At 38.5% G+C, this 13352-nt stretch overlaps 1 protein-coding gene across 2 annotated transcripts in view; it reads left to right on the top strand.

Annotated features, from left to right (window-relative positions):
- Positions 1-13352, top strand: part of LOC134753517 (scavenger receptor class B member 1) — a 110988-nt gene that overhangs the window by 93204 nt on the left and 4432 nt on the right. For both annotated transcript variants that reach the window (XM_063689414.1, XM_063689415.1), the window contains 5 exons: positions 7015-7221; positions 7862-8088; positions 11640-11797; positions 12326-12447; positions 12937-13062. In XM_063689414.1, the coding sequence (XP_063545484.1) occupies positions 7015-7221; positions 7862-8088; positions 11640-11797; positions 12326-12447; positions 12937-13062 (840 nt within the window). The remainder of the gene's footprint in view (positions 1-7014; positions 7222-7861; positions 8089-11639; positions 11798-12325; positions 12448-12936; positions 13063-13352) is intronic.

The following is a 13352-nucleotide window of genomic DNA, read 5'->3' as shown; positions in this document are numbered from 1 at the left end:
ATCGTACCCGCCATGTAGTCATCGTCTATCATCGCCGATAGTGTAGAGGAGCCATAAAGTAAAGCAGAAATCTAGTTAGAACCCTAAAGCGCTGAAAAATATTCAGAAATAATGTTTTACAATGTTTTTAGTAAAACCGGGTTTTAACCGGTTAACCGGTTTTGTGCCATGTTTTTCGGTTAATAACCGGTTTTGAATTTTCAAAGTCGGATAAGATGACTTCGCTCATAGTGACATACTTAAGTCAAGTTTAAAAAAACTTGTATTTTACTTTCCTCGTATTCGAGATGAAAAGTAGAGTGTTTAACTTGGGTGAAAGGCATCATTTCCACCAGGTCAGCTGGTGGTAGCATATGTTGAGACTGGTATCCTATTACCAAACACTAAAAAATCAATAGTTTAAGTTACCTACAATATAATGTTTCGGTTTCTGTGTTTTTTTCCCATCGCTGTACCATTTTAAATTGTGTCTGGTAATAATTTTTTTTTTATTATTTCCAATCTACTATAGAGTTTTCAAGTTAAGTTTCAGTTTACTCGAACACAAGATATTCCGGCCATTAATTGCTTCTCGAAAACAATGCAAGCGCACATTTTGCGGTTTTTCTACCGGCCAGTTTTCCTTTTGACATCCGTGTGAGGTGAGATCGCCAGTCGCCAGTCGACACACATCCGTGCTACGCTCTCTGACTCGTAAAGCGACCGGTCGGGCGTGAAATAGACGATTGCATCGACATTGTCCATTGCATTAGTGACCAAAATTAGATAATTGGGCTATATTTTTATTACGTTGTCAACTTGTGCCGTTTTAGGTACACCACAAGACTCTCTGGTGTCACAGCAAAATCCTGACTTACTTACCGACTTTATGCATCACCACCACCAGTATAGGGCCATGACGCATGCTGTGGCACGACACGGCTGAGAACGTTACGGCTATAGACGAGATGCCGTATCACAAGCCTCTTCAATGTATGTATTTGTATACAAACTGCGCTGTCAATATGTGGCACAACTTTTATAGAAAATGCAATGTGGCGGTCCGTCCATAGACGGGAAAACCTGTGCCACATCATGCAGTTTCGAGAATGGCGCTGTGCCCGTGAACGTGTTAAAAAGCGTTCCATTTTACTTAAGATTTTAATGCCTGTAGAGAGAGATTTTAATCCATGGTATACTAAGTTTTTTTTAACCATTTTTATAAAATAGACTACTAAATTCTCTCAGGAAGTTATTAACGCCAATATTCCAATTTTGCTGTGATAATCCTTGTGTGAAGACAATATTATCAAAAATCAAGAAAATTTGATTCTCGTTAAGAGGGCGCTGCTAGCTTTGGCCTACTGTCGTATAGATGGCGTTGACGGTTTCGTTTGTTATTTAACAATTTTAACGCATATATCAGTGAAAGAACATGGGTCAAAATCATAAAAGTAATTAATGCAAATAATAAAAATCCTTTATCCATATTTAAATACATTTTATCGTATTTTTATAAATCTTGATTTTTAGTTTTAAAGTGTGTCGACAGATGGCAGTGAATTTACTGGGGTTACAAAATTTACTATGACAGTACCGCTCTAGTATAAGTTACTCTATGATATTATTAACTATGTATTTGTATTATTTGCAATTGTACATTTTAAAAGCTTCAACGCCTTTTAAGCATTACAAAACGTTAAACACACATGTATGATTTCGCAAAACCATACACCGAGGCCACCATTTTCCATAAATGCCACATTTCTTATGGAAACGCTATGAATCGTAACGTTTAACGTCACTGCAGCGGAACGGTAAAAAATAAACGAATATAACCTTTATTTTTATATAGTTAAAGGTGTTTTTTGCAAGCCAGTTTGTAAGCTAATACCGTATAGACGAACAGTTGGGGGAATTCAAGCGGGTCCTATAGAAATAACTGATTCATTGGGTGTACACAGTTTTCTAGGTTTCTTGGTGTTGCATGCGTTACGATGGTTATAATATTCATGAAGTATCCCTATTAACATACTGTTAATTTGTTACCTCACAACACTACGTTTGTACTCTTATGTAGTAATTATCCTCGTAAGGTCCAATGTGCATTAAAATGTACATTGTACATACCAGTTCAATCTAATTAGAACCTTTTATCAAATAAAGTAACATTTCTTTTTTTCAAATAAACGAAGTTCATCTATTTTGCAAATAATATTTCGTTTGCAAATAAAAAATATTGTATTGTATGAATCATTCCATAATACTAGATAACCTATACGCCATTGTCGCATTAAGTGTCTACAAAATTATCATTGAATTTGCATGCAAAATAAAACAAACATAGGTCATTTTGGTTATAGCGTTCACCGATTTTTAGGATTGCTAATAGTAACGGGTTAGTATTAATGACTAATAAGTGCACCCACTCACTAGCGGGTCTATTTACATAATGTACCGTTATAGGAGTGTAAGTTGTAAGACGTGGGAGCAAACTATAAAAATAGAGTCAAAATAAAGAGGTCAATGCTCGATATTAGTCACTATCGGAGGTTAATAAAAGAAATACCTTTATTGAAAAGATGATAACTACTTACATTAATTGTATAAAACAAAATTATGACTACCTACTTATAAAATAAAACGACTAAAACTAAACCTACCTAGAAAAAATAAAATTCCTATAATAATCCCTGGCCTCGAGGTAAGGTGCCCATCACGCAGGCAGCTAGGGTTGCCACCCATACTATAATATATAGTATCGTACTATATTTTAGTCACTTGTACTATATATTATACAAAAACAATATAGTATGAAAAATACTATATTTTCATCACTCAAGAATGGGATATACAAATGTCACCGATATCGCATCGTATGCGACTTGGATTTTTAATTCTCCTCAAATCGGTGCCTTTTTTTTAATTTGCCTGTAAATACTATATTTTTTCAATATTTTGACCAAAATACTATATGTGTATAGAAAAAAGGTGGCAACCCTACAGGCAGCATTCCCGCGCTGTATCGCGATATTCGCGATAAAGCTGCCCGCGCGAGGGTACCCCGTTGTCTCTCTCAACCGCTTTCCGAGCTCCTTGTGGAACCCGCGTGCACCTTTGCCCCATGGACCGAGTGTCTCGACACCTAAAGCTACGAATTCGTAGTTGGTGCTGAGACAGCTATATTTTTTTGCTTTAAAGCGCTCTCGGGCGTCGGCCGCCGCCGCGGCATTTTGCTGGTTGATGAAATGTAGGACGCTGCCAGCGTATCGGCGCAGGTAGCGTCTCACACCAGTGCACGGCCTATCCTCCAGGGGATCCATGATCCCCATGACACTGGCAGCGTTGCCCCGTTGAATTTTCAAGATCTGTTGGACCAGATACGATCCGGATCGAGTATCGGTTACATGATTGATGTTTTTTAAGTGCGACGGTTCACTCCACAGTTTAGCTGTGCTAGGCAGGAAGTTTCTAGAAACGCACAGTTGTGGATTGCCAACCAAGTGATAAAGATCGTTGTCGCGTAGCGCGATAAAGTTATGGACATTTTATCTTTATCACATTATAATCGCTACCATTACACGCTTAAGAGCATAATTAGGTACTCCCAGTTCTAGTTTACCTTTTACTACTTTACTTTAGTTACCAAGGCTGGCCAACTTAGCCAAAGAACTATAATAAGCACCTTAATTAGTAAATGCCTTGAACTGCATTTTGCAACGAAACGCAAACAAACGAAAATATAACTTATTTCTCTATCATTAGTTTCAAATTTAAGTGCAATCGCCGCGTTTTATAGTAAGACTTGTAAGTTAAATTCAAGTTTAAGCCATGTTTTAAGGTGGTAAGGTGTGTTTTAGTTTGGATGGGGAGAGTGTATGGATGTAGAATGTAGGTGAACAACCGAGTGAGCATTCTTGGAGTGAGTAAATACTTGCGCGGACAAAGCGCGAAATCTGTAAGGTTTGTTAGCTGGTTATGTCGCATTTTTGAATAGTCTTTACTGGTTACAGGTATTTAAAGGTATTTCGAAGATAGTTTGTATTTGAAAGCTTTATCCTTTTATTTGACAACGTCCAAACTACTGCGGTGTCTGCAAGGTTGCATTTTTATCGCCTGTCACTATGCCCGTCACTTTTGCACTTACATACTTGTTAGAACGTGACAGGCATGGCGACAGGCGATAAAAATGCGACCGTCCTTAGCCCGCTGGGCATAAGTCATAACATCGACATAATAATATTAATAGGATTGTCAATGTTAATAGACTAAGTTACTTTTAAGTACATGTATTCAATTAACTGTACAGTACCAGCAAAAAAATAAGGTGTATTTCTAAATAAACTTACACTTAGTTATGTGGAATTATCCGAATATTTACACCTCAGATAATATTTTTCTAAGAAAGTAAGTATAAGTACTTACCTATAGCAGGTTTTTGTTGTATTCCAATATGATACGAGTAGAGTAATCTGTGCCAGTACATACATACAGGAAATACATTCAGACCTATCATCTTTAATCTTGAACTTCTTCTCGTTTCCCAATATGAAGATAAAAGTATAAGACAATCATTATTCATTTATTGATATATGCATTTAATTGGGAATTATACCATACAGGGTCACATAGTATAATTACGTAAGGTCAGTGAGTTTGGAACTTCCTATAACTTTATACCTTGACTTTTATTGACATTGAACGTTGTTTATTGGAAACCTTTATCACTAATAGGGACAGGTTATTCAACTTGTTCGTGTATTGTTTTTATTTAACACCTGACTTACTTATCAAGTCAAGAATTAAATTATTGAACAGATTTAATTCAGTAGGGCTAAGATGGTCGCCGGTTGTTCATCATCTGTCATCATGCCTGTCACGTTCAGAACGTGACGTTCTAACAAGTATGTAAGTGCGAAAGTGACGCATGACATGACAAGTGATAAAAATTCGACCATGATACCGCCGCTGAAATGACATATTTCAGAGGCGCTATCATGGTTGCATTTTTATCACTTGTCATGTCGTACGTCACTTTCGCACTTACACACTTGCTAGAACGTGACAGGCATAATGACAGATGATAAAAAACCGACCATATTAGCCCAACAGAATTAATCTGTTCAATTTTGAGTATCAATAATAGCAGTCAGGCGTATGGCTTTAAAATTTTCCAAATTGACTGGTGATAGTAAAAAAAAAAAAAAATTCAGGTCTTACAAACCCATATTTTACCACATTACAAAAATTACAAAAACAAAAATAGAAAATAAAAAAATGAAAAATAGAAAATAACATTGATAAAAAATTCAAAATTAAAATTATACAATATTAACCCTACAAACATGCTTTATATATATATATATGTATATGTTTTTATTACTCCTGATTGATGATAGGTAATATCCAAATGGTTCAGGCGTCAGGCTTCCAAACAGCAGGGTGTGGAATCGAATCCCACAAAATAAGAGTATATTACCAATGTAGATGTAGTGTAGCTGTAGGGACGCCCGGCCGGAAGCAGGCGGGCCGTCGATCACATGTCGTGTTCATTCAGCCCAGTTCCCTGTAGTTGGAGCTGCAGGTTACTGTCCCGGCGGCATTCCCACACCATTCTCCTCAAATCTTCTTGTTTTCATGCAGAACAGAAGGACATCCTTTAGTTCGTTTTCTTCTAGTGTGTCTCTACCGAATGTATTATAACGCGGTGCCGCATACATAGTGCATTCTGCTAGTAAGTGTAAGCTAGTTTCCTCCCTACCACAATGTGGACAGGACGCGTCTGCGCTGATTCTCATTATCTTAAGGTGTCTATTAAGAGTGTGAGTCATACTATCAATACAATGAATCACAGTTTACGCTGTAGGTCACCACCCTGACTTTTATTCTCTCTCACGAATATTTATTTAATAGTTAATTGTTTTACAAGACGAAGTGGGGCTCCCATACTCCCATACAACAAACGTGATTTATTTGCCGTTTTTTGCGTAATGGTACGGAACCTTTGACCGATTCGCACTTGGCCGGGGTTTTTAAGCATCACTTTCCTGCAAAAATGTGCTAATGACTGATGTCAGTGCTTAACATGACATAACCTCCAAGGCAACCAAGATTTCCTTAAAGAGTTACTCGTATACTTTTCGCGTGTGCTAAAGTGATAAAGTTATTAAAAATATCCTATATTTATCTTGTCTGAACAGTGACCGTGGATGAGATTGTATCGGTTCTTGATTGATATAATGAGTGTTCATTTTATTTGACCTTTCGTTTTTCATATGATAGGTATTATTCCCTGTTTTTTTTTAACAAAGCGGAAGCTGATCACAACTTTGTAAAGTACTTATGTTGCTAAGGATATAACGAAAATGTGTCGGTAGGAGATTGGTTTAGCAAGATCTGTTTTTGCGGGGTCAATATTTCATGTTTTATAGTTTGAAATTTAAATAAAAAACAGCTTGAAAAGTATAAAAAATTTAATAGTGCAAAATATTCCCACGCTAATAGCTAAAGTAGATGGCGCTGTATGTAGTAATTAATTTTATTGTACCTACGTATGTTCTCAAACGCTAACGCTTGATAATTCAGCTATCATAAAACTTATCATTTAGCGCGATCTACTTAAGCTGTCATAATTGCGGCTAATATATTTTACACTACGTTTTAAGTAGTAAGTATTCGATATTCCTACTACCCTATCGCGAAAGTACTATTTACATTTAGTTTGCCGAGGTTGTATGCTAGCATAACTACCTAGTTCCTTGTACATAATAAGTAGACATTACTAAGTAAGTACTAGTGAATGAATTTCCGCTGTCATATTAGTAGAATCGGTACAGTCAAGGGCAAAAATATATAATCTACAATCTATTATTAAGGATCGTTTATTTCATCAGGGTAGCAAATCGTGTTAGTAAAATACATACATATGTCAAATAATCTACAATCTACAATCTACGAATGCACTCAAAATAAGTGCCTAAAAATATGTGAGTTAAACCGTAATATTAGCTTAATAATCTTACTCTTTGTACCCAGAGCGCCACATCTCAATCCAAGCACGCCGCGCGCTTCCTCCGGCTTGCCATGGCGTCCATCATGGACATCCTGAAGATCAAGCCGTTCGTGGAAGTGTCGGTGGGGCAGCTGCTCTGGGGCTACGAGGATCCACTGCTCAAACTGGCCAAGGACGTTGTGCCGAAGGAGCAGAAATTGCCTTATGAGGAATTCGGCTTGTTCTATGGGGTAAGTTTTTAAATTAGGGGCATCCCAAAGGTCTACATTGTCGGGGTTGTGACACGTATGGGAGCTATAATAACCATGGCGTCCATCATGGACCTCCTGAAGGTCAAGCCGTTCGTGGAGGTGTCGGTGGGGCAAACTGCCTTATGAGGAGTTTGGCTTCTATGGGCTGTTAGTTTGAACCTCACTAATTCTCTCCTTGCTTAGGTGTAAACTGTAATACAGTCCGAACCAACTGAACTACTATTTCGGATTTTGTATTGCTCCGCTTAAAAATGTATTGGAATTTCCCCTGCTTCAAATGGAATGATAAATTTAATATGTTGCAGCTTCTATATATATATATTTTACTAATCCCATTTGTCCCAAAATCTAAGCAGGTTGTTCGCGACTTTAACAGTTGCTGAGGTACCTTGTACCTTTAGGTTGTCTGAAAGAGATCGCTCTTTAGCGATTAAACGGCCTTTTGTTGTCAATGCCTTTATTTATTTGTTTCAAATTATTTAATTAAATTAGACTAAATATTTCTTTTTTCGTACGTGACTGATGTTTCTCATCACATGTGCAATAAATAAACACAATAAAGAACAATGTGCAATTTTAATGTGTTCATAAATCTTTACATAACACCTTTTTATTCCAGAAAAACGGAACGTCCTCGGACATCGTCACAATGTTCACCGGTTACGAAGACATGAAGAGTTACGGAATCTTCGAGCGGTACAACGCTCGTGACAAACTGCCTCACTGGACAACTGACCAGTGCAACAGCATAGCTGGATCTGACGGCTCCATCTTCCCCCCTCATATCACGAAGAATGACACGTTGAAAGTCTACGATAAGGATCTTTGTCGGCTGCTGCCTCTACAGTAAGTATCATTCACTGAAATAAGCCACTTACTGGACACCAGACATAGCATAGCTGGATCTGATGGGTCCATCTTCCCCCCTCATATCACGAGGATCTTTGCCGGCTACTGCCCCTACAGTAAGTATCACTGGCTCTTGCTATCCATTGACAAAAATTCCTACATTTTGAGCCTGTCTTCGCTTGTGAGTCCAAAGACAGAAAGATACTCCCTATCTACAGCATTAGTTCCACTTATTTCATCTAGTCAACAAAACTTTTATGCTCATAACAACTAGAGACAAAGACCCAAGGGGACTAAAGAGAGCTTCCATATCATGGTTTATTTAAAAACGCATATTGTACGGATGTTCATATAAAACAACGACGTAATAAGTGTTCTAAACGGTGTAAAACATGTGCCTGACCACAGATTCGGCGGAAATAGTCCATTCCTACATGACAAGCCACAGTCATATAGTTTCATTTTCTGATTATAGGCTAGATGTAAATTTTTTATTAACGGTATCTAATTATCAATCGATTAGGTTTGTTTTTGGGATCAAATGTCTATATGGGACCCATTGCATTAAAGCAAAACCAAAGTCCGAAATGAGAGTCAAAGTCCGACAGTCGTACTTCACTCACGAAACGATCCTAACAAAACGATAAGTGAACGTGACGTCAAGGTCACTAAGAGCCCATCTTGAATGTATATAAAATAAGTAAAATTGCGATTTTGTCGGTAAAATATTGCGTTTATGCATATAGTTTTCATACAGTCTTTTTTAGATAAAATGTAAGGAATCGAATGGTACCCTTACTTTATTCGTTTTTGGAAGATGTGTCATCATCCCTATACAAACGGATGCGCAAAATGCATTATAAGCACGCAATATTGCTTCATCTTTATATCATAATTCAAATACTTATAAATCTCGAATGTAATCATAATACACGCGGGTAGGTAATAGGAACCGCGCAACATCCTAAAAAAAATGATCCCAGCAAATGCCAATGATGTATTACATTACACAAACGTGTGGTAATACGTGCAACATTAACACGTGTTTTTGCTCGTACGCAAGACTTTTAGAGTATCGATGATTATTATGATCCGAGTAACATTAGGATGAGAAAAGTGATAGGTGTTAGAGAAAGTGACACTATGGATATCATTGTCATATTAGTTTGTGAAAACGTACCTTAAAGTCGGACCAAGCGAACTCTGTAGGGCTAAGATTGTCGGCTCTTTATCATTTGTCACCATGCCTGTCACGTTCTAACTAATATGTAAGTGCGAAAGTGACGCGATAAGTGATAAAAATGCGACCTAGATATCGCTACAGATTGGCATTTGCAATAACAAGGTGTAAAATGAAGCTCATGAAGCAAAATGTGAGACGCAAATACACATTGGACGAAGAAATTTTACAGGTGGAATACCACCCAAAGACGGACTGTAGTTATTTTGATTTAATGATTTCACTTTGTCTAGTTCGTAGGTGTGAATTTTAGGTACGACTGGTACGACATTAAAAAACAGATCACAATGGGCAATAAAAGAAAAATCGAAGCTTAAATATGGATGGTGTTATTGTTTGCTGTCCGAAATTGTCAAATCAATTCATTACTGTGTGATATATAACCTTAACAAAAACACAGTCATTGCCCTTACAGTATACTAGTATGTCTTAGTAGGTCACCATTGTGTCTATTAAAAAGGTACTTAGTACTTACTTACTACTTACTCCGTTGGCTCAGCGACCTAAAATGAGACTTGGCCTCCGACACAAGACAGCGCCACTTTTCTCGATCCTGTGCGACCTCTCGCCAATTGGTGACTTGAAGTTCACGCAGATCCGCCTCCACCATGTCGCACCAGCGATACCTGGGGCGTCCGATAGGACGTCTTCCTGCTGGGCGGCCCAGGTGTGCTCTTTTTTATTAAAAAGGTACAGATTATAATTCAAATGAATCAGACATTAATTTTTACATTCATACACAGTGTTTCTCGAGGAAAAAAAAAACTAATTCGTGCTATTAGAAATTCATCAAACGTGCGCCTTGATATACCGTTCGAAGTCAAAAATGTATGAAGAGCTTCGTCTATACAGGTTGCTTTTGTTATCACTGACCAAACTCTGGGGGATGAATATGTAGGTCATATTGAACAACCTTTACTATGGGGCCAACCCCGAAATCGCGCTGATTCACCGAAATGTGGAGATGGCAGAATTTCTTTTCGCGATTTCGGGGTTGGCCCCATAGTAAAAGTTGTTCAGTATGAACATATTCACCCCTCAGAATTTGGTCGGTGATAACAAAAGCACTCTGTATACAAGGTGGCTAAAAAATAAGTGCATTCCCGTTGCCAGGGAGGTTTTAGGATTATACCTCGATTATACTGAGAACTGAGACCAACCACGAAGTCGCAAAAAAAAATTATCCTCCCATAGAAAATGGACCAGCCAAAATATATGAAACAGCCAAATTTTTTTTCGCGATTTCGTGGTTGGTCCCATAGTAAAAGTTGCTCAGTATAATCCCAAAACCTCCTTGGCAACGGGAATGGTACTTAATTTTTGTAGCCACCGTGTATACATATTCCGTCGCTGTTACCAACACACCCAACCCACTATTATCGAAACATGCCAATTCTACACAGTTCCTACAATCCTTTCAGTAAGGCGAACCATTGAACGAACACAATCAAAAGAGGTCGCGTGACACAATGCGTTCGCACGCTCGCTTGCATCACTCCGTGCAACCAGATATGCCCATTGGCATTTGATCGCTTTTTGTGAGCTTTTATGTAACGTTCGTTAGGTTATGAATATTGTTGTGTTAACCTTTGACCAGTTAAATACACTGATTTGCAATTTTGACGCCTGACAAAAGAGAATTAAGAAGAGATAGTGCTCACTTCATACATCAGTTTTGTTACCAAAACGACTATTATTTAGCGTAGCGGAGTTTTCAAGTAGCGGAACTATCAGTACTGCTACTCGACAATAGATGTAGACGGAAAGTTTAATGCTCAACGATTAAGAGTAACCGATTTAAACTTTCACGATTTTTACTCATTATTATTTACAACGACGGGACTTAATCGCGTAAAATAAGTTTTAAATTTACCTCCGACGTTTCGAGGACGGCGTTGTCCCCGTGGTCTCGGAGAAGACTGGCTAAAGTTGACATCAACATCTTCTAGGCGCGCGAGTTTTTCGAACTACCCGCACTTGGTCTTGTTTATTAATTAACTTGAACGTTTTGCGCACTAAATCGTTCGTCCGTCGTTGTAAATAATAATAAGAGTAACCGGTTACCGGAACTCTATTTGCAACTCCTTCTGCTTATAATATTAGTTATAAATTGTTGAGCAATACACTTTTCGTAAGTCGCGACACATGTGACATCTAGTGTCGAGTAGCAGTACTGATAGTTCCGCTACTTGACGCTAGATGTAGACTACGAAAATAATAGTATTTTTGGTAACAAAACCGATATATGGAGTGAGCACTCTATGTCTTCTTAATTCTCTTTGCTCTAACGCCTACCTATTTTCCCCAGATACCTCCGCGACGTGGAGTCCCCAGCTGGCGTACAAGGCTACCGCTTCACCCCGCCGCTCGACGTGTTTGCCGCCGATGACCACAACCGGTGTTTCTGCCCCGCTGGACCGCCGTGCGCGCCCTCTGGCTTGTTCAACGTGTCTTTGTGCCAATATGGTGAGTACACTTTGCGACAGATGGCGTTACTCGACACGTTTGCTGCCGATGACCATAACCGGTGTTTCTGCCCCGCTGGACGACCGTGCGCGCCCTCTGGATTGTTCAACGTGCCAATATGGTGAGTGGAACTTAAAAATAGATGGCGCTTACCTCAAACGCATAGGTAACTCATAATCGTTTCTTTTGTCCCGTTTACTCTTGCACGACATCTCGTCAGAGTTTCGCTCTACCAACATGATGTTTAAAACTTAGCAATAGACGGCGTTACTTGTATTAAACAAACAATTGTTTCTATTCCACCAATCGCCCCATCTGTTGGCCAGTCACTTTACTGATATAACAATAGATGACGCTAATCGAATCTTAACAAACGTATTCGATGCTTCTGTCCCATGAAACCATTTAAATTTAAATTGTTCTATAAGTATTTTTTTATCACATTCAAAAGTTGTATTGACGCCATTGCATTTAAATGTATATCAATTTTCTAAGTTTCTCTCTTTACCATTAATAATTCCATTTCAGATTCCCCTATCATGCTGTCTTTCCCGCACTTCTACTTGGCGGACGAGAGCCTCCGCGACGCCGTCGAAGGCATCTCGCCGCCTGAACCAGAGAAGCATAGACTATACATCGATGTGCAACCTGTAAGTAACAGACACAAGGGCCTGACACTCTTTGATAGAGAAAGATATTCTTATTCCGATTCCTATAAGAGGAAAGAGGAAATAGTGCCATGCTTTGTCCTTATCTCTATAGGATAACCTGAGGAAAATCCTGAAAAGTTAAAGTGGTAATATGACCATCATGACATTATGACTTTCAAACTGTCAATACGATTTTGCTACTATGGAATTTATATGAAACACTAGCATGTGACGTCACAATCAAATTACCTACTCTTTATAGTTTTATACGGGTTTTAAAATAGAAATTGTGTCTAAAAATAACTGATGTCTACGTTTTTCTATTAATCTTATGGTGCTTTATTTCATGCATGGTGTAAAAGAATTTATTTTAAATACAGTCAAATACCCTGTTATGGCGAATGATAATACGACAATCATGACATTATGACTTTCAATAATTATGTCAAACAAAGGGACCCCGTTTAAACTGTGTGTGTATGTTTACAGGAGATGGGCATCGCGATGAGCGCCCGCGCCCGCATCCAGATCAACCTCGCCGTGTCGCAGGTCGTGGATATCAAGCAGGTCGCCAACTTCCCCGACATCGTGTTCCCCATCCTGTGGTTCGAGGAGGTAAATGACGGCTAAAATACTATACTATGGAGAAGTAAAAGGAGGAAAATCTCTATATATGAAGTGTCCAACAAAAAAGAGTAAATAGGCGGCGCCACCATACACCGAAGTACCTAGACCATACACCTAGTATTTTATATAGATGTGCACCCGTGCGACCGTGAGGGACAGAACATACGCAATGCGACAAAATTAAAAACACGCTTTAACATTCCTGACAACATACCAGAAACAACCTACGTAATTTGGTCCGGTTATTTGGTCCCCCCTCAATTTCATTATTATACCTC

This window comes from Cydia strobilella, chromosome 27 (assembly GCF_947568885.1).
Source record: "Cydia strobilella chromosome 27, ilCydStro3.1, whole genome shotgun sequence".
In the NCBI taxonomy this organism is placed as follows: Eukaryota; Metazoa; Arthropoda; class Insecta; order Lepidoptera; family Tortricidae; genus Cydia; species Cydia strobilella.
The sequence above is the reverse complement of the archived record's forward strand: the minus strand, read 5'-3'. Positions and strand labels throughout refer to the sequence as shown.